Source organism: Tachysurus fulvidraco, chromosome 13, assembly GCF_022655615.1.
Source record: "Tachysurus fulvidraco isolate hzauxx_2018 chromosome 13, HZAU_PFXX_2.0, whole genome shotgun sequence".
Taxonomy (NCBI): Eukaryota; Metazoa; Chordata; class Actinopteri; order Siluriformes; family Bagridae; genus Tachysurus; species Tachysurus fulvidraco.
In genome coordinates, this window is record NC_062530.1 from 19,661,592 (window position 1) to 19,687,239 (window position 25,648).

General features: G+C 41.5%; 1 protein-coding gene across 8 annotated transcripts in view; it reads right to left on the reverse strand.

Moving 5' to 3' along the window:
* zgc:173742 (DNA topoisomerase I, mitochondrial) overlaps positions 1–25,648 on the reverse strand; it is a 47,356-nt gene that overhangs the window by 16,638 nt on the left and 5,070 nt on the right. For 6 of the 8 annotated variants that reach the window (XM_027161753.2, XM_027161752.2, XM_027161754.2 and 3 more), the window contains exons 4-14: positions 21,249–21,301; positions 20,236–20,346; positions 17,028–17,121; positions 15,937–16,067; positions 15,741–15,856; positions 14,166–14,287; positions 8,515–8,637; positions 5,730–5,917; positions 4,576–4,720; positions 2,292–2,435; positions 28–213 (exon numbers count right to left, since the gene is read on the reverse strand). In XM_027161753.2, coding sequence (XP_027017554.2) covers positions 28–213; positions 2,292–2,435; positions 4,576–4,720; positions 5,730–5,917; positions 8,515–8,637; positions 14,166–14,287; positions 15,741–15,856; positions 15,937–16,067; positions 17,028–17,121; positions 20,236–20,346; positions 21,249–21,301 — 1,413 coding nt within the window. The remainder of the gene's footprint in view (positions 1–27; positions 214–2,291; positions 2,436–4,575; positions 4,721–5,729; positions 5,918–8,514; positions 8,638–14,165; positions 14,288–15,740; positions 15,857–15,936; positions 16,068–17,027; positions 17,122–20,235; positions 20,347–21,248; positions 21,302–25,648) is intronic. The other 2 variants (XM_027161758.2, XM_027161760.2) reach the window with 2 other exon arrangements.

The window sequence follows — 25,648 nt, forward strand, 5'->3', positions numbered from 1 at the left end:
AAAATGTTTATGCACAAGACCCCTTACCCTTTTCGAGACAGGAACCTTGTTGTAGTAACGGATGCAATCTTTACCCAGGAAGTCGAACTCTACAACGCATTTATCGCCGCCGAGAGTGTCGTGTAAGGTAATGTGCTCGACACGCAGAGAGCAGCAACCCACTGTATCCGCCGTCTCCCCCTCTTCCTTTTCATTACCTGCTCTCAGAGCCAGCTGCATGGACACACACACACACACACACACACACACACACACACACACACACACACACCTGGTCACAGATCCTCTGCAGTACAGATCTCAGTATCTAACAGAACGTTAGAAGAAAGTCCGCAAGTATCTTAGACTCACTATATGACCAAACGTTTGTCGATGCCTGACCATCGCTCACAAATGTGTCAGACTTCACTAAATTGTTGCCGCAATGTTTCAAGCGCGCAACTCTATAGTACGTCTTTGTATTTGGGATCCAAGGAGTTCAAACGTGTTCCATGCACGACAGCGTGAATGCTTGACTTAGATGGACAAGGTGAACAGCTGCACAGATGAAGAAAAAAAAAATCCCATGCCCACTTTGTGGAAAAGATTGTGTTAAATAAATAAAAAAAAAATTAAATGACTAAAGTCTGGATGTCGACCCGAGTTCCGTCTTATCCGTTGCTGCAGTGTGTCGACTCAGGCACCTTGTGACGAACGATTTGTGAAAGAACACATAGTTAAACACAGAAAACACTCTAAATCAATGCTGCTCAAAAGTATGTATGCACTGCACGTGGTACAAATCTTTCCCTCCAAACCCAACGCCCTTATGCCCGCTGTACACCAGATGTGATGATACATCAACATGGCATTTTTCACAGGACGTGCGAGGAATCTGTATTAAACTGTAACTCGTGTCATTTTTCACTTGAATTCTAATTCTGCCACATACTGCACCCAGCAACAGGCAAGAAACTTGATCAACATTTAAGGCATTTGGCAGACACCCTTATTCAGAGTGACTTACACGTACAGGAGTGCTTTGTCATGTCGATAAGTATGACACTGATGAGCCTAAATTAATGAATGAATCTTTACTGTATCAGTAGGTCATGGACTAAATATAACAGCAGTCTAAAAACCCTGCTGGGAGACAATATAGAGAATTGTTTTCTCTAAAAAGTGCAGGTTTATGGACTTCAGGATGAAGGAGGTCTTTAGACCTGGTTTGAAATCAGCCAGTGACTGTTTAGAAATCTAGGGGAAGTTCATTCCATGATGTGATCGGTCCTGAAGGATTTCTAAGCAATGCAAGGAAGTATAATGTTCTGTGATTCTTTTCACACACATCAGATACTGCTTTGTTTGATTGGTGGTGTATTTCTAGGACTGCTGATCTCCAGGAATTTCACATACAGCAGTCTCTGGTTACTCGGAATGGTGCAATACAAATGGACAGTAACCTGTTGGTGAGAGAGAACCTTCAACAGAGACTAGCCAGACTGGCTGGAGCTAACAGAAAGGCTACAGTAATTCAGATGATCACTCTGCACAATTGTGGGAACCAGAAAAGCAGCTGATGGGCTACACCAGCAGATGATCACATCAGGGTCACCTCTGGGAGCCAAGGACCAGAAGGTGAGGCTGCAGTGAGCACAAACACCAACCCTGGCTACAGTATGTAAAGACTGGAAAAATGGTCTGATCTTGATTTCTGCTGAGGCACACAGATGATAAGGTTAGAATTTGGCTCCGACTGTATGAATGCATGGACGCAACCTGCCTTGTGTCACCAGTCCAGGCTGGTCTTGTTACACTTTTGGAGCTGGGTGTTATTACTGAACATGTGCATCGCTTCATTTCCACATTTTACCCTCTTCTAATGACGCCGAGTTCAGTGTTCTTCAGTGGTCTTCCCAGTCTCTGATCTGAATCCAGTAGAACAGCTTTAGGATGAGATGGAACAAGATCCGCAGCATGAAAGTGCACCTGAAAAACCTGCAGGAATTGCGTGATGCAGTCATGTCAACATGGAGCACAATCTCAAAGGAATGTTTCAAACATCTTTTAGACTCCATGCCATGAAGAATCTTCACTAAGTTCAGGGAAGTTGTACTCGTAGTACACACAGTCAAGTCAGTGATGAAAAGAACAAAAGAACTGTGGAGGAACCGTCGATCCGAATATTGTACAATACACTCTAGTGTCAAAGACCTTAAAGATAAACATTACAGGTTTACATTTAAAGCCCAGGTTGAGAGAAAATGTGTTTGCTCGCTCGCCCACAATCTCTCTCTCTCGGCCCAACTGACCTTGTCGATGAAATAGAGGGCTACAGCTCTCTGCCTTACTCCCATCTGTTTGGACTTCAGATCCTGCTGGTACTGAGCTCGGATCGCATCCACGCACGTCTTTAGCTTGCGAGCCACTTCGTATTTCTCCCAGTCCTTCTCTCCCTGAAACACGATGCAATAACATGAAGATCATCGTTAACCAGAGCTGGGAAATATCGCAAAATCAATCTTGTGATGCAATACACTTCTTTTGATTTTTGATATCATCTTGTGTGATATCTAACCTTTATTAATAGAAATGAGAAACTCTGACGTCTGATTTGACGTTACAAAGTTGCACTGAATCTTTACATTTGCAACAATAATAAAGACATTAGTAACACAAAATAATATATCTTTATATCTAGGAATAGATATATAGTATTTTCAGTTTTAAGTTAATGTTTACATTTAATTGTATATATTCACTTCTATCATTCTTATTTCTTCTTCTTCTTCTTCTTATTATTATTATTATTATATATTTATTTCTTTTTCTCTCTCTTCTGTTTCCATACTTAGAGACAATAGAAAATTGTTAAAAGCGCTTTACAAATAAATTGAACCGAATTAATATTGATACCGTGTTGCATTTGGTCACGACACACTTAGAGATCGTAGAGTATGATCAAAACCAAATGATCGTTTTTCTACATTTTCATAGAGTGTTTTCCCCCCGAAATAAAAATGACTATTTGAATTTTGTATTGAACACTACAATACACTTCAATATCTCAATGAACGGATGAATGAAAATTTCTATCTTTCAATTTGTAAAATGTTCTTTTCTGTCTTAAATTATGATGCAATATTAACACAAATTGGTCAAAGTTACTTGGAATAAAGAAATAAATTGACAATACCTGCAATACGTTAAAATGTATTGAGACGATCAGTAACAATTTCTTTAAAATGATTATATACCATTTCTTTTTTTCAGCTAGCAGTAATTAACAAGAATCATGTACATAATACTTAGATACCATGGCCTCAGTTAAGGTTGTTAATAAATAAGCACTGATCATGTTTGCCCCCTTACACCAGAGATCTGCTGACACATGCACAGCTCCTAATACACTGGATGTGAGGATGTGTGACGTAAAGCGACCTTACGTTACCTCATGCATCATGTATGGACTTTTCTACAGTTCTAAGTTCTACACACCTGATATCTTCACGCCGGATATGGGAGTATAAACAAATAAAGTAGTGACGTTTACATGGTTTGCTTTTGGGTCTCGGCCAGTTCAGTTTTCATGCGGCGAGGCGGAGGCCAACTTTTTATTAGTCATTTCTCCTAAAGAGGAGGATAAAACAGTCTTCCTCAGGAAGTCATCCTCTCCTTGGGAATTCATAAACATACTTATTTCCCTTAATGCAATTAACTAGCTGTCTATACATTATGACCTTATGATATCTACCACCTTTATTTCATAGTTAATTAGGATACCATGCAACTAAAACATGGGACTGGGCAGCACATTAGAGCTCTTATACATGTATGTCCATAGTGTGTCCACCCTTGCGTACACCTCCTGCGTCGCCTTTTTGGGAAAAGACGCAGAGGCGATTGGTGTGCAGTATTTTTCTAATAACCTACAGTTCAGTTTTCACCTCTGGTTCAGAGATTAGCTTGTGATTTATTTAAGCATGATAATTGCAGGAATTGAATGGTCTAAACAATATGGCTGCCCTCTACACATCGCATGTTGCCATGGTAACCGGCAACTACGTATATGCTTATGACTATAGAGAGGAAATTAGACACTGGGAAGAGGCAAGAGAGAAAAATAAAAAAGTCGTAGGCAGTGAGGCAGAGCTGCAGTAATAGAAGAAAAGAGAGGGGAAGGTGCAGCTCGTAACTCATTCGAAAGCTTCGGTCCTGTGGGAATAACCGCGCTTATTGTGACATGTGGGTAATTGAGTAATGATGGAATTGATTGCTTTGCATCCTGATTTGATTGTGTGTGAGAAAGGCGGCGAATGGAGCGAGACAAATGACAAGATGAAGCATGCGGCGAGGCGGACGGGATGAAACACGCTGGCGCAGAAAACACTTCGCTCTCTGGTCTGTTTTGATTAACCAGCACCCGGCACTACAGCTAAATGTCATCATAACTAATCTATTAACCAAGGGGTGCAAATACAGATTGACATGCTTAGAAGAAATAACAAGTGAGGAGGAAAAAGGGAAAGGATGGGTGAAAGAGGGGACGTGAGGGTGGAGAGAGAAATCACCACGAAGGAGAGGGTGAGATTGTACCTTCAGTTTGGAATTTGCGTTGAGCATGACGTATTTGCAGGAACCCTGGATGTTCTCGGTCCAGCTAGCCAACCAGGTTACAGTGTTGTCATGCCGTACCTCTTTCCAGCTGTGACCAGCAGGGGGCACTGGAATACGTGAATCACTGCGGGGCAGTAAAAATCACATACAAAGACTATGGCTGGACAATAAACATTTATTTTGTATATTAGGTGTGAAGAAACCTGCATGTGCACGTTCTATTTCTGGGCTAAACTTTAAACCTTAATCCGTATTTAGAAAATATACCGGCGCCGTCTTTCAGGTATGTATCCAACCTAGAACCTTATACGGTAAGACACAAGAGTAGTAGAGGTCACTGTGTCTTCATATGAACAACACACTAATATAATTCAACACAACAACATGCCAGTCATATCAACTACTTCCTTGGCGGTCTGCCTGCAAGCATCCGCAGTAGTCATTACTTTGCCTAAGCAGGTCCAAATCTTTGCAGACTGAGAGCGATTTTCTCCAGATTTCGACCTGAGCCGTCACATCATCAAAACACAGCAGACTGGAGGTTTTAAAATGACCTAATACGACCGTGACGACTAAAAATAAATCCAGACACAGAAAAATGCAGACTGAATGAATCGCTGATCATCTCCCACGGGGTTCGCTTGAACGGAGATAATGATGATGACGGGGCTCGTGTTTAAATGCCACGGCTGACATCCGTGAGGATGCTGTTGATAAATCAAAGCGAAACCCTTATAGTTTTACTTTAATACGTAGTAGTCACGTTTTTCCCAGAAGTGCATTAGGTTACAAATGTACATGTAGGTCAGGGGCTCCGAATGGATCATAAAACTCTGTAACTTGTGGGAACTTTTGTGATTGAGAAAAAAGTGTCAGTTTTTCCCTGAACATGTATATACAGTAGAAAATATCAAAAGTTCATCATTTCAAAAGTTTTTACTTTTGGCTTGCAGCTAGATTTTTAACGGGGACCGAAAAGTATAGGCTTAAACACCTCTCACACAACACACACACAAATATGGAGCAGCATCCATATAGAAAAATAAATACAAGCATAAGCACATAGTTCTGTTTAAAAGACACAGTACAAGAAGGGTTTAGCAAAAGGTCTGTATCCCCCCGTGTGCTGTTACCGGCTGCAGTTGATGGTAACGTCCTCCGGCCGGATCCTCTTCTTCAGCATGCCCTGTTTAGGATGTTCTCCTCGGCCTCGGAACAGCGCTGGAGGTTCGATCTTAAAGTTGCCGATGCGTTCGCGGTGCTTGTCCAGCATACAGTAGCCGTACTCCTCCAGAATCTTCTGATTGGCCTCTTTAATAACCTGGAGTGTAGAAACATAGAAGTGTCTTAACATGACTTGGAGCTTCGACAGGTTTGAATGAGGCTTAGTTTATTGATCTGTGCTTTTTGCCAGCACGGTTTACTGCTTCATGTGTTTGCAGCACTAGATGATTACTGTAAAGTCCATGTCTCCTCTTTAGAGACACAGCAGCTGTAGTCAAGTCCAATTTTTTTATTAATTTATTTAACAATGCATGATCCAAAATGCTGTACACGACATCATATGATGTCATCATAATCATTTTTAAAAAAATTTTAATAGACCTCACGTTAAAGGGGATTCGAGAAAATCTTTTCTTTTCTTTACACTCTCTCGTCCCCTGACAGGAGCGGTTGAAAACAAGACAGTGTTCTGGTTGGAGAGTAAACATGGAAAAGGTCAATAATGTATGTACTGTGGAGCTAGACCAGTGCTTTATACACATAAATAAGAATTTTATAATCAATTCTAACTTAACAGAGTTAAAGCCAGTGAAGAGATGGCAAAAAAAAAAATTGGAAATAGATTCAGTCTTTTCGGTCCCCGTTAAAAATCTAGCTGTAAGTGTGTTAAGGCAGTTTGAAGAAGACCAGCATACAGAGAACAACAGTAGACCAACAGGGTTGTAATAAGAGCAAGCGAGCCTCTTCACTTCTGGTCTTCTTTGCGAGCAGGGAGCGACAGGGGTGAAAACAGTTTAAGGGAGTAACACTAGGACACACAAACAAACCACTGGAGTAAAGAACTCGATCAAAAAAAAAAAGAAAGAAAGAAAAAAAAAGATGATTAAAAAAAGAAAGAATTAACAATAAGGTACTATTTCTATGTATGTGAGTTAATATTAATATTGAAATTGTTTGTTTTTCTATTCTTCGTTTCGTGTTGTTTTGCACCAAATTGAAACGCAAAAGCACCAAAATAATTTTGAGAGGGCGGATACAGAGCTACCTGTGCGATCGTATATGATTAACCATCCTGACCTGCTGTAGAAGTGACTTTCAAAAGAAATGAAAAGCGCAAAAGTCTTTCGCAATTCCATTCAATTCTCGTTGCTGGCTGAATGACTTGCTTCTAAGACTAAAAAAAGATAAAATTAAATTAAAATAAAAAAATACACGCATGGATAAAATGATTAGTGTCATTCAGTGAAAGAAAGAAAAACCCACAAAGGTCACTTGAATAACTTGAAACTGACAAATTTTCTGAAAACTGATTACTTTTGAACTGTGGTGTAACAGAAGTGTAATAAAAATGGCCTGGACAAAACTGACAGTACCCTTAAGTTAATATCTGTTGGCAATCATTGCAATCGAGAATCTTCTGTAACTCTCGATGACACTTACTGCACCTGTCCACAGCTATTGACATTTTAAACTGTGCCTTCTCCACCTGGCATGTTTCAGCCCTTTCCACATACTGTATGTTCAATAGAATTTTGGGGTGGGTTTTTTTTTTCTTTCTTTAATAGAAGGGTGCCAACATTTTTTTCCATGTGCATTCACAAAATATTTGGATTTCTCCTTTAATTGCGAAATAAAAAAAAAAATCTGAAATGCTACAGAGGTTTATGTTGCTAATAAATAATACTACAGAATTCACCAAATGTTAAAAACAAATCAATAAATTCTTCTGAATGAAAGATGGAATATTCAACGTCTCTGACCTGCAGAAAGTGTAGTAAATATAAACTCCACAGTAGCACCTGGAGCATCGCTTTAACCGCCACTGTAGATCACTGTGGCACGAGGCTGCTGGCACTTGAAAGCTAATAAAGAGCTCTTTTCGTCTGTTATGATGTGGCTGTGTAGCCTTATGATATATAACGCATGTCGGTTGTTGCTCTCCTGAGCTATAAGGCCCAGCGTGCACTGTATATAATCTTTGCTGTTGACAGATTGGGACTTCTGACCTTCAAACAAGTGCATAATTAACAGAACGCTCGTACACGAGTCGCACATCCCACGCTGTAAAAACGTGACGCTTTGCGTCATGGGATGTGTGACTCGTGTTTCCGAGCGTTCTATTAATTATGCGTTTGTTTGTACAATTGCATTGTTTGATGACGCTCTGTTACCTGAACTGCAATAAAAGCCTTCACCTCAGATCATAGCCAAAAGATTTATCAACAACTTTTCGCGAAAAGACGCAGAGGCGATTGGTGTGCAGTATTTTTCTAATAACCTACAAGATAACAGATGCCAGAAATGTGCAATACTAAAGACGGACATTGGATGGTAACGTTAAGAACAAACGACTGGAATTTGTCTGCTTGAACAAATCTCTTTGTGGACAAAGACCTCCTAATCAATACACAATTGTCAGACTGTATATGACTAAAGAAAATTTAAACCAATTTATAATTAAACTCTCTAATGCCACCCAAATGAGGATGAGGTTCCCTTATGAGTCTGGTTCCTCTCGAGGTTTCTTCCTCTTCCGCCTAAGGCAGTTTTTCCTTGCCTCGGTCACCTCAGGCTTGTTCATCAATATTAATCTTGAACTTTTTATATTATATTTCTTATGTTCTGTAAAGCTGTTTGAGACAATGTCCATTGGTAAAAGTGCTATACAAAAAAAAAATAAACTGAAGTACACACCAGTTTCTCTTCTTTGCTCATGTTCTTCCGTGCCTCTACTCTCTCCCGGTGCATGGCATGCAGCTCGCCAAAATCACACTTATTGAGGTCCGTGATCAGCATCCGCTCTTCCAGAGTCATCTCCTGCTCATGCACACGCACACACACAAACACACACGTCAATCAGTGTCTCCAATAATGAGTTACGTCCCCTGATATCATAGGGAAAAAAACCCAAACACAGGTATCCTAGTACAGTGAACTGAGTCACATCTTTAGGAAACTGCGTCTTTGTAAAACATAAAAGAACAGCTGATTTAAAGTTCGTTCCCTGCATCAGGTTAAAGTAATAGGAGGTTAATAGCAGCCTTAATGGACCGCAGATCTTCATGCTAATCCGAATCGCTGGAGAAAATCAGAGCGCTGACCTGCCTCGTCGCTAATGATCACTCCATCCCTAGAGCATAGGAGTTCAGGAAAAAACAAGGGCAGAAACGGTTTGAACCGTGGGGAAGGTCTCGGCTACGGGGACAATTTAACGTGGTCCTGGTTGTATTATATATCACAATGTTTCTTTTTCATGTTGTTAAATGTCTCTCTAACAGCAAATCACTGTAATCTCCGTGCCTGGGGGCTGGCACCAGGGGACCGCGTACATGCAATTTCAATTTGATTCTCTCACCAGAGTGACCCTATACTTCTCTACCGCTGCCTCATGCTGTCCATTTTACTCGCCTGCACACTCGCTCACACACTAACAGACACACACCCCGACGGCACCTGTGGGGCAGCTCGTGCATGAATGCTGGAGAGAGAGAGAGAGAGAGAGAGAGAGAGAGAGAGAGAGAGAGAGAGAGAGAGAGAGAGAGAGAGAGAGACAGAGAAAGAGAGAGAGAGCGTGTGTGAGAAAGAGAGAGAGAGAGAGAGAGAGAGAGAGAGAGAGAGAGAGAGAGAGAGAGAGAGAGAGAGAGAGGATGAGGAGTGAAGTGGACTGCAAAGTGTTTGGCCTTTTTGACACGTGCAGCAGCTCAAAGAGCCGTTATGATGAATCAGCTTTGACATCATTGCAGCATGACCTCAGTGGCACCAATGTATTGAGCAATTTGTATAAATCATTCAACACTTCAATTAGAAAATAAATGTACAAATGTATAAATATGCAGGAGTCATCAAAGTGTGTGTGTGTGGGGGGGGGGGTCTTGTACATGGACAAGCTCAGCTTCTGTGGATTATTAAGTCACATGTATTTTATCTGTTATTACACTGAAGGCAGCTCACTGGACCAGAGACGGACTACAGGCATGAGCTCAGACTTTCATTCTCTTACATACAGCTTTCACTTTCTCTCTCTGATATAAACACAAGTCTGTTTAAAAGTATACAGAAGTGTTCGTTCTCCCCTTCTTGATTTCCGTACTGGGGACGTATCTGTTTAGAGTAAATGCGTCTGGTCAAATGTTGTAACGTGAAACAATATGAAAGAAAATAAAGAATTGTTACTATTCAGTCATGACATGCTTATCTTGTGCTTTTGTAAGCAAAGAACGTTACATACTGTAACTGAACACATTTTACTGGCATAGCCCTGGTGTGTAGAGGACACGTTACATCTACGCCGCGTAAGCAGAGTTCTTGTGCATCCCATTAGTGCAAATGGGTCTTTAATGTGAGCTAATTAGCGAGAGCACTAAAACACATCGACACCTCACCCCTATCTGTGCACACTCTCTAGTGTGCACTTCCACTTAACCTTCTGCTTTCTCATTACTGTTTGCTCGGTGCCGCAGAAGTCGCCGTGTTCAAAAAGCGACCGTGGTGCGCCGCACGTGTGCCGAGAGGCATTAAACTCAACGGCAGCCGGATCCAAGTCATGGCATTGAGCTATTTCGTTTAATTAGAAATTACACCAAATAGCACTCGTTTAAATCATTAAACGATAGAAATGAATGTATGAATGAATGGCGTTAGTAAAACTAAAAGATGTTAAAAGTTTAAACTGAGTGCTCGGTGGTTCTTACATCAGTTTCAGGTCAGGTTACGTAACGATATCAGGTGTCTGTGTACCATTCTCTTCCCTTTTCTCCTTTCAATCTTTCAATTCCTCGCTCGCTCTCTTTGACTGACGGCGAAGCAGTGGGCGGAGACTGTGCTCGCTGAGGCGAGGCGAGGCTTCGGTGTTATAATAAAAAAGTTAAATTGGATTTGTTCGTATTTGGGGGTGTGGGGGGGAGGGAGGGGGGAGGGGAGTTGTCTGGATTAGCATATCAATGCCTTAATACAAATCACATTTTCAAGAGCATTGGGCACTAAGCAGCACGAAATTAATTCTGCATGATAGGCTGTAGGCCCTGCTCGGGTCGGGTGCCCCTCTCGCCTCCCGGTGAACCAGCCATCATCCATCTCTCCTCACACAGACGTGCATATCTGACCAGGAAGAGAAAAAGAAGGGGGAAAAAAAACTTCCGAAGACATCTGAGAACTCTAAAGGAATCTATCTGAAATGATTAAAAAAAAAATGAAGGAGGGAAATAAATGTAAAGTGCAATAATCTTTCTTGGTTGGCCATACATATAAAAAGATTAATGGAAAATCGTGAAATCATTAATGCTGTATGTGTTCGAGTGTGTGATACTGCAGCTTGCTCTAATCTCAAATCTCTATTGTATCTACAGCTTCCCCAGAATGAATAGACTTTCCTCTTGATCCTTTTTTTCCCCTCTTTTTAATGTTTGTCTGCCGAAGAGCCAGATTCCTTCCGTTTAGCTGAAGTGTGCCATGCGTGCGTACATTATACCTTAACCTCTCTCTCTTTGTAGGTCTCTCTCTGTGTGTCACTCTGTGTGTGTGTGTCACTCTGTGTGTGTGTGTGTGTGTGTGTGTGTCTCTCTCTCTGTATGTGACTGAGTGTGTGTGTGTGTCTCTCTCTCTCTCTCTCTCTCTGTATGTGACTGCGTGTGTGTCTCTCTCTCTCTCTCTCTCTCTGTGTCTATGTGTGTCTCTCTCTGTATGTGAGTGTGTGTGTGTGTGTGTCTCTCTCTCTCTCTCTCTCTCTCTCTCTCAGTGTCTGTCTCTCTCTGTATGTGACTGTGTGTCTCTCTCTCTCTCTCTCTCTCTCTCTCTCTCTCTCTCTCTCTCTCTCTGTGTGTGTCTATGTGTGTCCCTCTCTGTATGTGACTGTGTGTGTGTGTGTCTCTCGCTCTCTCTGTATGTGTCTCTGTGTGTGTGTGTCTCTCTCTCTGTATGTGACTGTGTGTGTGTGTGTGTGTGTGTCTCGCTCTCTCTGTATGTGTCTCTGTGTGTGTGTCTGTGTGTGTGTGTCTCTCTCTCTCTATGTGTCTCTGTGTGTGTGTCTGTGTGTCTCTCTCTCTCTGTATGTCTGTGTGTGTGTGTGTGTGTGTGTCTCTCTCTGTACAGTGTGTGTGTGTGTGTCTCTCTCTGTCTTTCTCTGTATGTGTGTGTGTGTCTCTCTCTCTCTTTCTCTGTATGTGTGTGTGTCTCTGTGTGTGTGTGTGTGTGTGTGTGTGTGTGTGTGTGTGTGTGTGTGTCTCTCTCTCTGTACGTGTGTGTGTGTGTCTGTGTGTGTGTCTCGCTCTCTCTGTACAGTGTGTGTGTCTCTCTATGTATGTGTGTGTGTCTCTCTCTGTATGTGTGTGTCTCTCTCTCTTTCTCTGTATGTGCGTGTCTCTCTCTCTGTACGTGTGTGTGTCTCTCTCTCTGTACGTGTGTGTGTGTGCGTGCGTGTGTGTCACTCTCTCTCTGTACATGTGTGTATGTGTACATGTGTCTCTTTCACTCTGCCTCTCTCTGTGTGCCATATTAAAATATTATACCTTAACACATTTCTATGATACACAATATGTGGTACACTGCACCACTCCACATTGTACATGTTGCATTATAAAAGATCATTTTAAAAATAGAGGAGGTGCACACACACACACGCGAGCGCACACACACGCGCGCACGCGCACACACGCGCACACACGCGCGCGCACGCGCACGTTCTGAAAATCCACGTATGAGTTTTTTAGAGTATGAAATCTTCTCAGATATTCAAACTATGTAGCACAGCAGGAAATAATTCTCAAGAGGCTTCATGTAATGCAATAATTAAAAAAATAAACAAAGAGAGAGAGTGGACAAGTCATTACTGAGCAAGTGCAAGTCAAATGTGCAGCCTTGTTCTAAGAACTAACTGTGTGTATTTGGCTAGCACCTTTTTTCCATGACGTGTTTAAATGTAAGAATATGTCTGGTTTGTGCTGCTCTTTATGTTATCTGGGAAGCTTTTCCACTCACCTACATGCTCCCAGCTCTGAAAAGGTCACACATCATTTCTGCATGCTAATTAATCTGACTAAAAGCCAATGTGTGTTGCAGCAGGCAGTGGGACTGGTAATGAGCCGCGAGTGCTAAAGCTGCAGCATCTCACACTAACATCAAAGCAGTTTTTGCTTAAATATACTTAGTGAAGAGAAACTTGTTTTTTTCGAGAGAGTTAAATAAGGACTGGTGTTTTCTTTCGATGAAGGCGGGAAAGCTCTGGTGCTTGGCAGAAACTAAATTATTTTTTAACAATGGGAAAAAATAAATTGAACAGAGTATGTAGTGGTAATGAGAGGAGTAAACTTGTGTAAAAATCCACAAAGAAAAACACGCCAATAGTGCAGTCTTTGGTTTAGTTTTAAATGGACACCTTCTGGAATTGGCGCGTTCTCTCACATGTTCTCGACTAGACGGCTTGTGTGGGCGAGTTGATTAATACGAATAATAAATCCATCACTGTACGTTCAGCATAGCTAACGTTAACTCTGTGGCTAACTCTAACTGACCCGAACGTGCGCCAGCATGCCGATGTCTCTGTGCAAAATTGGACTGACCAAGCCGAGGAAGAACTCGAGTGACCCTAGTGAACACTTGGGATGAACTAGAACGCTGACTGCATCCCAGGCCTCCTCGCCAGACTTCACTAATGCTCTTTTGGATGAACAAACAAATCCCTACAGCTACGCTTCCATGTCCAGTGCAAAGCTGTCGTAGAAGAGTGGAGGTTATTATACAAGCAAAGGGAGTTTAAATCTGAAAAGGGATGTCTTGAGCATGTGTGTGGGATGGCCAGGGCTACATACCTTTGGCCATACACAAAACAGAGTCATCATATAAGTACATTTAATGGGCAGATGATGTTCAAAATGGTTCACACCTTGTTACGTGTTATATACTGTACAGTAACTAATGAGAATAAAAAGAAAATCTTAAAAAAAAGCATGCAAAAAAAATTTTCTTCATTTGCAATTGCCACTGCCTCCAAGCAGTTCCTGACTCTTCTGCCCTCTACTCTCCTTACAAACGGTGAAAAAGCTCATTTTGGCTCTTTTTTAAATCATAGTTTTTGGATGATTACTTGTTAACTGCGATTCCTTTAACAGTAAACGAGCCCTGCCATGTAATCATCATCTACAGGGTTACTAATTTGCCCAAGCCTAAGTAGACGGTCTCTCCTGGTGAATCGACTCTCGACCACATTCCCAGCCATTTTGTTCATGTGTACATCTATACCTAGCTATAGAATGTGCATGTATTCCAGTCTAAATCTCAGCACTGCCATGCACTTCACCGTCGCAGTATACATCTCTCGGTCCATATGAAGACGAGTAAATATCTCCACCTACCTTCCTCCAGTCTGCGAAGAAGTTGTCACGAAACACATCTTTAGTGGTGTACTCGTGATCCAGCATCTGAGCAAAGAACAAAGCCACTTCTTCTGCAGCCAAGCTCAGCTTCACAGGCTTGCCTACGGCACAAAAACACGTCGAGCTTAACGAGATGCGGCTACAAATACGGTGAGGTGAAAAAAAACATTGCTGACTCTTTACTAAGTGGAAGCGATTAGGTGCTTAAGTGGGTCGGCATTTGATATCGAAAAGCTATTTACTGGTGGAAGCAAGCTCGGCAAACTGGCTCCGATTTATCTACCTAAAGCGCTTCTGAATTCAAAAGTATCCCAACGACAATTTAGGGTTTTATGTTCCTTTAAACAAAACGTACAATATCTCACGGCAGTAAACGCGGTCTCCGTTACATTCGCTCACATTTATTTAGCGGTAGTCCGGCTTGATGACAGGGAGTGTACAGTTTTATTATGCTTCTTGCGTTCTGAGGCGGTAACACCATCTTGTGAGTAATATGTTATTTGTTGTTATTTGCATTGCCCTCGTGGGTAAAAGACAAGGAGAAAGCATAATACATGGACAAACCTAACAGCTTAACTGAGCACGTATTTGCTTAAATGCGTTCCTGGGAGCGGCTTCTGTGACGAGAATAATCAAAACTCCAAATTAAAAAAAAAAAAAAAAAAGTCAACACGTTCTCAGTTACAAGCCAGACAAGACGAATGAGCTTTGCCCTCTGGACTAACCGCATGCTTTAAAGGAAGCTTTTTATTGTCTGTGACAGAGTGGATATTAACTGAAGGAGCAAGTCTTCGGAGAGCAGCTGACCCAGACCACGGACAGGGCAAACCTCAGAATGGGCTCTGTGCCCAGTGAGAAAAAGAGATAGAAGGAAATTATGAATTAAAAAAAAATTGCAGTTCCTCATGGCGATGAAAGTTTTCTACGTTCATATTTTCAATATATTACTTATAACGCATTACACATTTACAGCATTTAGCAGACGCCCTTATCCAGAGGGACTTCCATTTTTATCTCATTTTTATACAACTGAACAATTGTGGGTTAAGGGCCTTGCTCAGGGGCCCAGCAGTGGCAGATTGGTGGACGTAGGAATCAAACTCACAAACTTCTGATTGGTAGCCCAACACCTTAACCACTAGGCTACCACATCCCATAATATTACTCCCATAATATTACTCCCATAATATTACTCCCATAATATTACTCCCAAATCTCTGCACCCAGGACCAAAACACCTTTTGTAATAGTCAGCTAGTCAGAGATCAGTCCAATCAATTTACCAGTGTCCTGCACACATGACTGACATTCACGCTGTCAGTCTGCTCCTGCCCAAATGGTTGGAACATGTTCCATAGAGAAGAAAAACCGAAGAACAGTTACATGCAGTATGTCGACTGGCTTATTTGCCGTTTTAAAATTCGGAAGTATTTGAGTACTAAAATACAGAGTCTTACATCTTCCCCGGTTACACTTCAGCTTAAGCTTCTTCTAAACCTGTGCTAGCTAAGTGTGAGAGAATAAAGAAAGGAGAAGGAAGAAAGAAAGATGCACCATCGTAGTAGAACTTGACTTTGTCCGGGAGTGGCTGGTACTCGGGAGGGAAATAAGGCCCATTGTGCTCTAGAAACTTCCACTTGATCCCATCTGCATACTTCTCCTCCTCCCACCTTGAATAAGAAGTGTGTGTTAGTTGAAGAGAAGCTGACACACACACACACACACACACACACACACACACACACATTACCAACGCCATCGCTGCTGCTCCTCTTCCTCCTTCTTCTTTATCTTTAGAGCCCTGGCTGCTTCGATCTCCTCCTTCGTCTTCTTCGTCTTCTTTACTGCGACAGGATGCTCCTCTTCCTCCTTCTTTACCTTCTGAATGATTGAAGACATCTAAAGCCCATCATGTCTTATAATGCTTCAACATTGGTTATTTAATTTTTGCATCAAAGCTGTGCAGTAACAAGATAAATAGGTTTGAGCTCATGGACCATTAAAACTAGCAGGGATTTGAGGGCAATCCCTACTTCTCTCTAGGCCTTATTTACATGTCGTATGCATAACGGCACGCCTCTATTAATCCTCATAAACCCCTCATTTACCCAAGACACGCCCTAAGCTACACAGATTAGGATTTCCGTCTGAATGATTTGACGGAAAACATTTTTGCTGATGTAAGTGATGTAAAGAAGCAGCATTTTGTTTTATCTTTAAATATTTAATTTAGTGTTTACAAGATGTGCTTCGGGTTAAAAAAACAAAAACAATTAAACAAAGAAAAAGGAGGTTAGAAGCAGAAGGAGAGCCCGTGAGACAGAGGATGGGACGAAAACGCTTCATCATCCCTGCCACAGACAGAAAACACACACACGCACACTCTTTCTCTGCGCTCTTTATGCTCTCTTTGACCCTACTTCAGCACAGGATTTATAAGTATCAAAGTCAATGCAGGTCTTTAATAAAGTCAAGCAGTGGGGGTCAGGAGCGTTTCTTTTTTTTTTTTGTTAAATAGACTTTACATTGAGCTCCAGCTTCAATCAAATGCCTAATGACCGTTTAATTTGTTCACCAAATTGGCCCTTCCTGTAAAGCAGTCTGCTGAACGTCCGTCAACGGAATAATTTCGGGGAAGAACTGGACAAAAACCCTCGTACAAATCAATTCTAGACTCTCATTAGCCTGACTGACTAAATCACTTATTCACTGTGGGGCTCCATTGCAAGAGACTTCAGATGCTATAATCTTTATGGATTGTTTTAGAAGTCTATTAGCGGCAGCTCGGTATTATGTGGCCGCGTCTCGATGGCTCGGTGTCTGTTAAGTGGTGCGGTCTACCTTATTTTTTGCTTCCGCCTTTTTCTTCCTTTTCTCCGGACCGAAGCTTTCGTCCCCTTCCTGCGAAGCTTTTTCCTTCTTCTTCTTCTTCGGCCTGATGGACGGTAAGCACGGCGACTCGATACATTACACACAAAATATAAAGTGACCTAATTATATTAGTAATATGTTTAAGTGTGGATATTCCTTAGCCATCACACCGAGCACCTGGACGATCCAGTGTACTGCCACTGTCCAGTGCTTTGGTTGCCAACAGACTAGTGCTAGCTAACAACACAACACAACACCAGGAAGTTGAGTGCATTAAGACAGACTAAAGAAATAAACTCTATTCCTGCAGAGAGGACGTGAAGCTTTGGGTAGATACATCTACATCATATTGTTTCTACTCAGTCCCTCCAGAATTGCAGTTTTTCAATCACAAACAATAAGAAATGAATAAAAAAAAAAGCAAGCAAAGTCTGCGATATAGTGAACCTTACGATGTTTCAAAGTTACGTCAGATTTTCTGCAGATTTAAGACCAAAAGACCTCATGTGACCAGTCACAGGTCACCCGAGCCCAGATACACCACAGTCGCATGAGAGAGTTCACAGTTGAGTTCTGATCCCAGCTATCTCGGTAATCATCCACTTGAGGTACTGAGGTTATTCTCAGCTGACAATTTGTCATGAAGTGAACGGCGTGCTCTCTTAACAATGCTGCCATTCTTTTGCTGAAATCACAGCAGCAGCAACACAAAACTATGAACTGAATGGCACACGCCACTCTGTATACGACGAGTAAGTCTATGTCGACCGGAACACAAAGAGAACCTGTGTCAGGCTGAGTGATTTTTCTAAACAAGGCTCAACAGCTGTATTTCTAAGCAGATTCACTGCAGCGGTTGACTGCATGCTGATGCTCACACATTCGGATGCAACGTAGTGGAAACAAGGAGGTTAAGCGAGGCTTCGTGTGAACCGAACGTGCCGATTTAACTCCGCTACGCTGTCGCTACACAAGCCGCAGGAGGTAAACAGGATTAACTGCAGACTAGCGGAAAGCAGAACATGCACTACTGATGCAGAAAAACAAATTAAAACAAGCTGAGCTAGGTTTCAACAAAGCTGTGGGGAAGAAATGTTTAGTAAAAATGCAGACCCCTGTAGAGGAGGACAAGATAGGAAACATGTCTCTTTAGATTCACAGAATACACAACGCTATAAATACATCAGTCAAAAGAAAACGGAGAAAATGCATCCATCAACCTGCCCATCAATCCATCCATCAATCCATCCACCCATCTGCCTATTCACCTGTCCACCCATCTATCTATCAACTTTGCCTACCCATCTTTCCAACCACCTGCCCATCTATCAATCCATCCAAATATTCATCCATCCAAATATCCATCCAGCCATCCTAATATCCATCTACCTATCTATCCATCCGACCAAGTCAAGTCTTACCATCCTTCTGCTTATCTATCAATCCATCCAAATATCCATCCATGCAAATATCCATAAATCCATCCATCCATCTAACTTTGGACCTCCACTGAGATGAGGCAGACTCCGTGAGAATCCTGAGACATCTTCAGATCTACCAGCTCATTGGACTCTGTGATACTAAAGATGAGATCTGAACTCCATGTGATCCTTACACCAATACAACATTTGTTTGACTGTATATTTATAATCACACCCTTCAGTGCTGCCCATATGAGGATGATGTTCCCCTTTGGGTCCGGTTCCTCTCAAGGTTTCTTCCTTTACCATCTAAGGGAGTTTAGAATCTGAGTCACCTCAGATTTGCTCATTGGGGATAAACACATACACATTGTGAACTAATATATATAGTTTTTTATTATACTAATTCTTTATATTATTCCTTATGTTTACCTTCTGTTCTAAGTTTATGTTCTGTAAAGCTGCTTTGAGACAACGTCTATTGTAAAAACGCTATACAAATAAACTTGAATTGAATTGAACTATCCATCCATCCAAGTCATGTCAAGTCTTACCATCCATCTGCTTATCTATCAACCCATCCGGATATCCATCCATCCAAATATCCATAAATCCATTAATCAATCCTAATATCCATCTACCTATCTACCCATTCATCCATCATGACGGTTTTATGAACCAGCTTTACTTATTAAAAAAAAAAAAAAAAAGTTAAAATTAATTAAAAATTTATATTTAGTCCTAATGAGCACGCCTGAGGCAAGGGTGGCAAAAACAAAGTCCCTAAGATAGGATGAAGAAACCTTGAGAGGAACCAGGCTCAGAAGGGAACCCGTCCTCATTTGGGTGACACTGGACAGGAAATAATGCAAGTGGAAATACAGTGATCCCTCGTTTATCGCGGTTAATGGGTACAGGAACCCCTCGCGATAGGTGAAAATCCGCAAAGTAGGACTGGCCCTAAGTTTGACTTTTCCCCGATTTTCATCATCTTACTCTTCCTCTTGGGCTCACTAGAGGAATCTTTCGCAGGGGCACGGTGCTTAGGAGGCATCGTAAGGGCTTAACGAAAAGTTAATTTCGAACACAATACGCGAGACACAGTTGACAGCGTGAACGAGAGTGGCGAGATACAACAAGGGAATCAGCTCAGATCTCGTGCCGGGAACCAATCATGTGCCTTGTCTGAGTGCCCGTGGGTATGTACAAAGCCTCTGAGAGAGTTTCTCTCTTGGTCTGGGATCCTGGGAAACCGTTTTTATTTTTATTTTTCAATGAATATTTTCGAAAAATCACTGAGGCCACGAAACTTGAACCGCGAAGTGGCGAGGGATTACTGTATTGTTATTTCTACGACTGTTTATAGTCGACTGGAATTGTGTAACCAAGAGCTCCTGAGGAACTAACAGGTCAGGGTCATTTCTGAGTTTATTGTAGACTTCACAGAACTTCCTTCCTATCGAGGTCTTCGAATGTTCACCGATGAAGACCCGAGCACAAAGCTGACAGCCGCAACAGCAGTGTAAAGATGGGGCAATAGTCTCCAAGTGGCTCTATCCACAGTAGCCCATGGGCCACAGGCTGTCCATGCAGAGCCATCACTGCAGCAGTGAGCACCACCAAGTGACGATGATAAACAAGCGAACAATTTTTCTTTTCGTCCAGGTATACGCTCAACTGTTCCAGGATTTCAAATAGCCAATGTCATACTCTGTGTGTCAAGCTTATGTTAGTTATTCAAAGCATTTTTTACTTACAGAGAAAGTGCAGTGGAGCTGGAAGGACCCTCGACTGACTCCAACTTTCTTTTCCTTTTCTTCCCTTTCTTTTCTGGCATAAAGTCAGCATCATTTGCCTCCTCCTTAATCCTGCCAATAGAGAAAATCAGGAAGGAAAAAAAAAAAAAGAAAGAAAAAAAAAAAAAAGGGGTGGCGTGGGGGGTGGCGTGGGTGGCTATTAAGCAGGAAATACTTATTAGGAGTTCATTACATTTTGGAAAATCTACCAGACAACCAATCATTGTCTAATGGAAAGAACATAATTACTGCACTTAGACAATCAATATTGCTTAATCGTCACTGATAATTATATAATTACAGCAATTAAATACTAGAATAATCGTAGGAAAGCAAGCCGTTATTGGCAGGTAGCGTGATTTGATGAAAGAGGGAGGCGACTGAATCAAATAAATGAATTATATTTACCATAACAGTGACCTCTTCTGGCAGAGAACTACTCGGAGCACTTCATTATCTTAATACTTGACCTCGGGCCCGAAAAATCAGCCTCCCTCCGCCAATTACCAGCAGGGTCCGAGTTACATAAAGTCTGCTCTGATTGTCATTCAGTGATTAAAGAAACGTTCCATCACTGTCATGGCAGACAGCGAGTGTGTGACAGAAAGTGCAAGTGCGACTGAGGGGTTTCTTTATGTGATGCATGTCACCACCCCTTCACCTCGCCTCCTAAAAATAGATCTTCGTCGCGTATAGTTATTCCTGCCACGCCGCAGAAAGATGAAGAAATTAACGTCCGTTTTATGTATCCGGGGAGTTGTGCGTGTGTATAGGGGACGAAACCGCACGGAGACCGTCTACGTCTGTAGACAGTAGGCGTCCAAATCACCAGAGTTAATTTGCATCAGGCTCAAGGGCATAAAAAGTGTGACTGCATTTTCATTAGGAATGGATTGCCAGCGCACGTGATATAGATTGTGCCTTGGGAAAGACACGGTTAGTTCAGTAAAATAAATAAGTAAATGAATCATTACCTTTTATCATCAGCTATTTCAAAGTCGGTTCTCTCCTTTTTAGGACTCTTGACCTGACGAAAAAGAAAAAAAAAAAAGAAATACAACCATATGAGATAAAACAAGCCAGAATTAAAAAAAAAACCTCAAAGTTCAACTAATATTTCTTTCAAAGCTTTGTTAATGTGGGATAGACAAAATGAACAGATGGTTACACACTAGCTCACACCTTTGGATAATTTTGTATAACAAAACCACCTACGTGCATGTTTCTGTGAGTGAACGCACGATGACACAAACCGCACAGACACGAACGGGCTAGAAAAGTTTTTAAGCCGCACGGCAGCAGAGTTTGAATATAAATAGCCACAATGTTTAAGATTAGGAGCTAGAAAGAAAAAAAAAAGTGTTGAGGCCAAAACTTTCCATACAGATTAGTGACAATTATTTGGATTTAGAATTCCAGTTCTGCAGTGTTGGAGTTTATGAAGCTTGTATAAACAGTTTCTAGAAGGACGAAGAAGGCTTCAGACTGGCAAATTAGGTAACTGGGAATTGCACCTGTGGTTTGAGAAAATCCAAGCGGTTGAACCAAATCGTCAGGAAAAAAGTGAGGTCTAGGTATTAAAAAGCCAGACTGAAGCTTGCAAGCCATAACCAAGATGAAGAGTCTTTAGGAGGAAGGTTCGTCAAACACCATTCCGACTCTGAAGCTCGAGGGTGGCGGCATCATGTTATAAGGGTGTTTTGTTGGACTGGTGAACTTCGCGTCAAGATAGCATCGTGAAACGACACCTCGAGACGCCATACACGCTTGGTTGCAAAACGTTGTTTGTGAACGGAATACGTTGTAAGAGACAGCAAAGTGGGCACTGGAGTGGCCATCACAACACCCTTATCTGAAGCACACTGAGCACTAAAAAATGCATGTCTGAGCAAGAAATCCAACCTGGCCGAGTTACACCAGTTCTGTCAGGACAAATGGGGTAAACAACACACACACACACCCAACAATGTGTTTTGAGATACTGCTAAGATTCAAGTTTAGCGATTCCAAACACAATGACAAAGTGTGTGTAACATTTCAACTTGCTGAAAATCTGATACTGTAAATAAAAGCTGGGGAAAAAAAAAAGCTCATTTAGACATTTCGAAATGAGCTCTTGTGAAAATAAAAGTGACACCCTAACTGACATGACTGTCTTCACAACTACATAATGTTTAGTATGCACGTACAGTATATGTACATACTGTAGGGTGTATTACTAAACAAATAACTGCCCGGAACCCTGACCTGTGAATATACGTATATAGCCTGTACGTATTGCAGCAGCTCTTTTTCTTTTACCTTTTATGATGTGACGAAGACAACGATTCCTTTCCGAAAGCAGTCCATCGTTCGGGGACAGAGATAGAGCTGTGCTTGTGATACATTTAATTATACAGAAATGAAAAGATTGCCACCTTTTGCCCAATGGATTGAAGATTTCATTTTTTTCATATTAAAAAAATATTCAATAGAAACCACCAAGACCTCTCATAAATGGTGTGACCCTTTTCGGAACTATAGAACAAAGGATATTAAGTTGCCTGGCACTTCTGAGTTATCAAATAACGACTGATTACATGAGTATTCCATCTTCCACCTGTCTGCTTTTGGTTGTTTTATATCTTGTGGCGCTGGTTTGTGTTTTTCAAATAAAAATCAGACACGACGGCATCGGCGTATACTGTAACGTGTAAGTAGGGAAACGTTAAGTAAAGACAAGTCTCTACAAGTGGGAAATATATCTGCGAGTGTGGTTTATGATCATGAAAATGCATATTTAATCTTTTTATTTATCAGCCGGTATACCGAGCTTGTTCCCTGGATTGTGCATGACAATGCCACAGATCAAACGGAGATGTCTGGCTCCAAACACACCTGAGCAACCACATCATGGATGGCTTGATTTTTAGCTCCTGAGCAGCGAAAGCCTGAAACTCTGGAGGGCAGCGCTCCTTCAAGATGGCAGTCTGCTTTACACTACCTACACTATATAAACCCACCGGGCCTTTACTGGGAACACTGTAACGCTGAGTACAACAGGAACAAATCTTTGTAGCATAGATGATGGAAACATTTTTTGTTCTGTTTGTTTTTTTTGTGAGATTCTGACTCCATGTTGAAAAGTCTACATTGCACTTTTGACTCAGAAAGCCAATAAGGTTCAGTGAAGTTCACGTTGCTAAACCAGCCTGACTTGGGCTGTGCAAAATGAATGAAATCCAGATTCACTGGCTGAACGTGCCTGAATGGGCAAGGGATTCGTTGCAGGTTTCTACACATACTGTACGAACACTACGATAAAGCACTGGACATGTACAAGACAGCTACCGCATGACATGCTACGATAGCGCTGTAAACCGATTGGAACCACAATTGTGATATAGTGACAGATAGTACTAGTGAACTCGTAATAGTGATTTTCATTATGTCGGTCATGGTGTTCCCAAAACGGCATTCGCTAAATTCCAGGGGTTTCATTACCACGACGTAAAATGGGCGTTTCTGGAGGTCTTGGAAAAACGCCCTCTTCAAAAAAAATCTATTATGCTTTATTATCTTACAGTTAAGCTATTTTCGAAAACAAATAAACAACCAAAAACTTCAGTTAGGGTTAGATTATCAAATAGGCCACGCCGGCCCGATGACACAATATCTGTTGTGAAATCCCTGGAAATAAATGCATCCCTTCCCAAAACTGGTTGCCATGGTAGTAACATACATCAGCAGTCCAAATCACTTTTCTTGCTGCTAAAACGAAATATTCTGGTCGCTCTACCAAGTCCTTCCATATTTGCATAAACTTTTCTCCACTTTGTTGCATGGCAAAATACACACTCACATCCGGTCGTCAAAGTCGAGAGCTCTCGTTGTGGAAACAAATGGGCTCTGGTTGCTTTGCCCCTGCGAGTCGTTGCATGTGTTAAGGTAACATTAAGAAAAATAAATGCTGCATCATCATGCTTGAAGTAGCCTTTAATTCGCATTTCTCCCGGTTATTACACCTCACACAAGAAGAGCAGAAGTGAGATTTTCCCTAAAAGTGCAAGTGCACTGACTTCATCGTGATTTCAAGTGGCCGGTAATTTTGCCTTTGTTTCCTAAAACGAATATTTTTCATTTTTGCATTACTTTTCCATTTATTCGAAGGGAACGGCTTACTATTTGTCTTGTGTTAAAACCTGGAGTTTACATTTATCCTACACCTCATTATTCCAAAATATCTGGGATGCTTCTTTGTGTGAGTGATTGAAACTGTTCAAATAAATGATTGTTATTTATAGATGATTGACAGCTCTGTATCTATGATGCGAGGCACTTTCCTGGCTGTAGGCTGTATAGCTAATGATGGTGGTAAATCATCAGTGTCACTTGGATGACAAATGTGTATATTATATTCCAAAGTGATTTAGGCCCGACCTATTTTATAAAAGTTTGTGTGAACCTTTTCTTCTTATGCTACTTTAATATCAGTAAAAAATAGTCATTGTCATACAGCCAAACAGCCATTGGGACCTTTGGATATGTTTCCTGGTGGGTCGTCTGATTTATCCTCCGTTTCCCCTTAACCTCGTGTACCAGGTCACCACTACGACAACACTCAGAGTCTTTTGACTGGATTTTCCATGTGTGTGGATGAGCACAAGCTAGACAACGATGGGCCGAAAGAGAAAGACCCAGATACTTTCTAATATCATCTTTATAACCGAGAGCACTTTTTGCCAGCCGAGTGAGGTCCGAAACCTTCCGAAACAAAACTGAACATTGATGTAGGAGCGCGACACAGAACGTTTTTTAATAGAATTAATCAGATACTGATCAGAATCCGTAAGGTATCCCACACACCTGTCACGAATGCATGCAGTTCTTTTGTATGGATCATTCTGTATCAGTTTTAAAGAAAATATAGAAATATATTGTATATAAATACAGTAAATATATTTCAGGGTTTTTTTGTTTCCTGGTCCCTCAGCCGTAGTAACAGCACAGTAAAAGAAGGTTTGAATGTCTCTATATCTACACGTCTCAAAAAATAAAAAACTGCACAAAAAGGCCAGACAAAAAGTCTAGTTATGGGAAAATAAGCTCATCGTGATGCACACGCATTTCTGATCTGAAGTGTGTCTGAAGCACTGAGCGGTTTATTTCTGATTCCGGTCTAAAAAAAGTCACGCAGCTCTCCGTGGCCCAAATGTGGTTTTGAATACTGTTTTTTCCTCGATACCGAGTAAAGTGCCGAAACTTCCCCAATGCTGTGGTGATTTCTATAAAGTAGACTGATTCTGCAAAAAAGGTGTGCGTGTGTCTGTGTGTCTGTTTGTATGCGTGTGTGAGTGTGTGTGTGTGTGCGTGTGTCTTTGTGTGTTTGTATGTG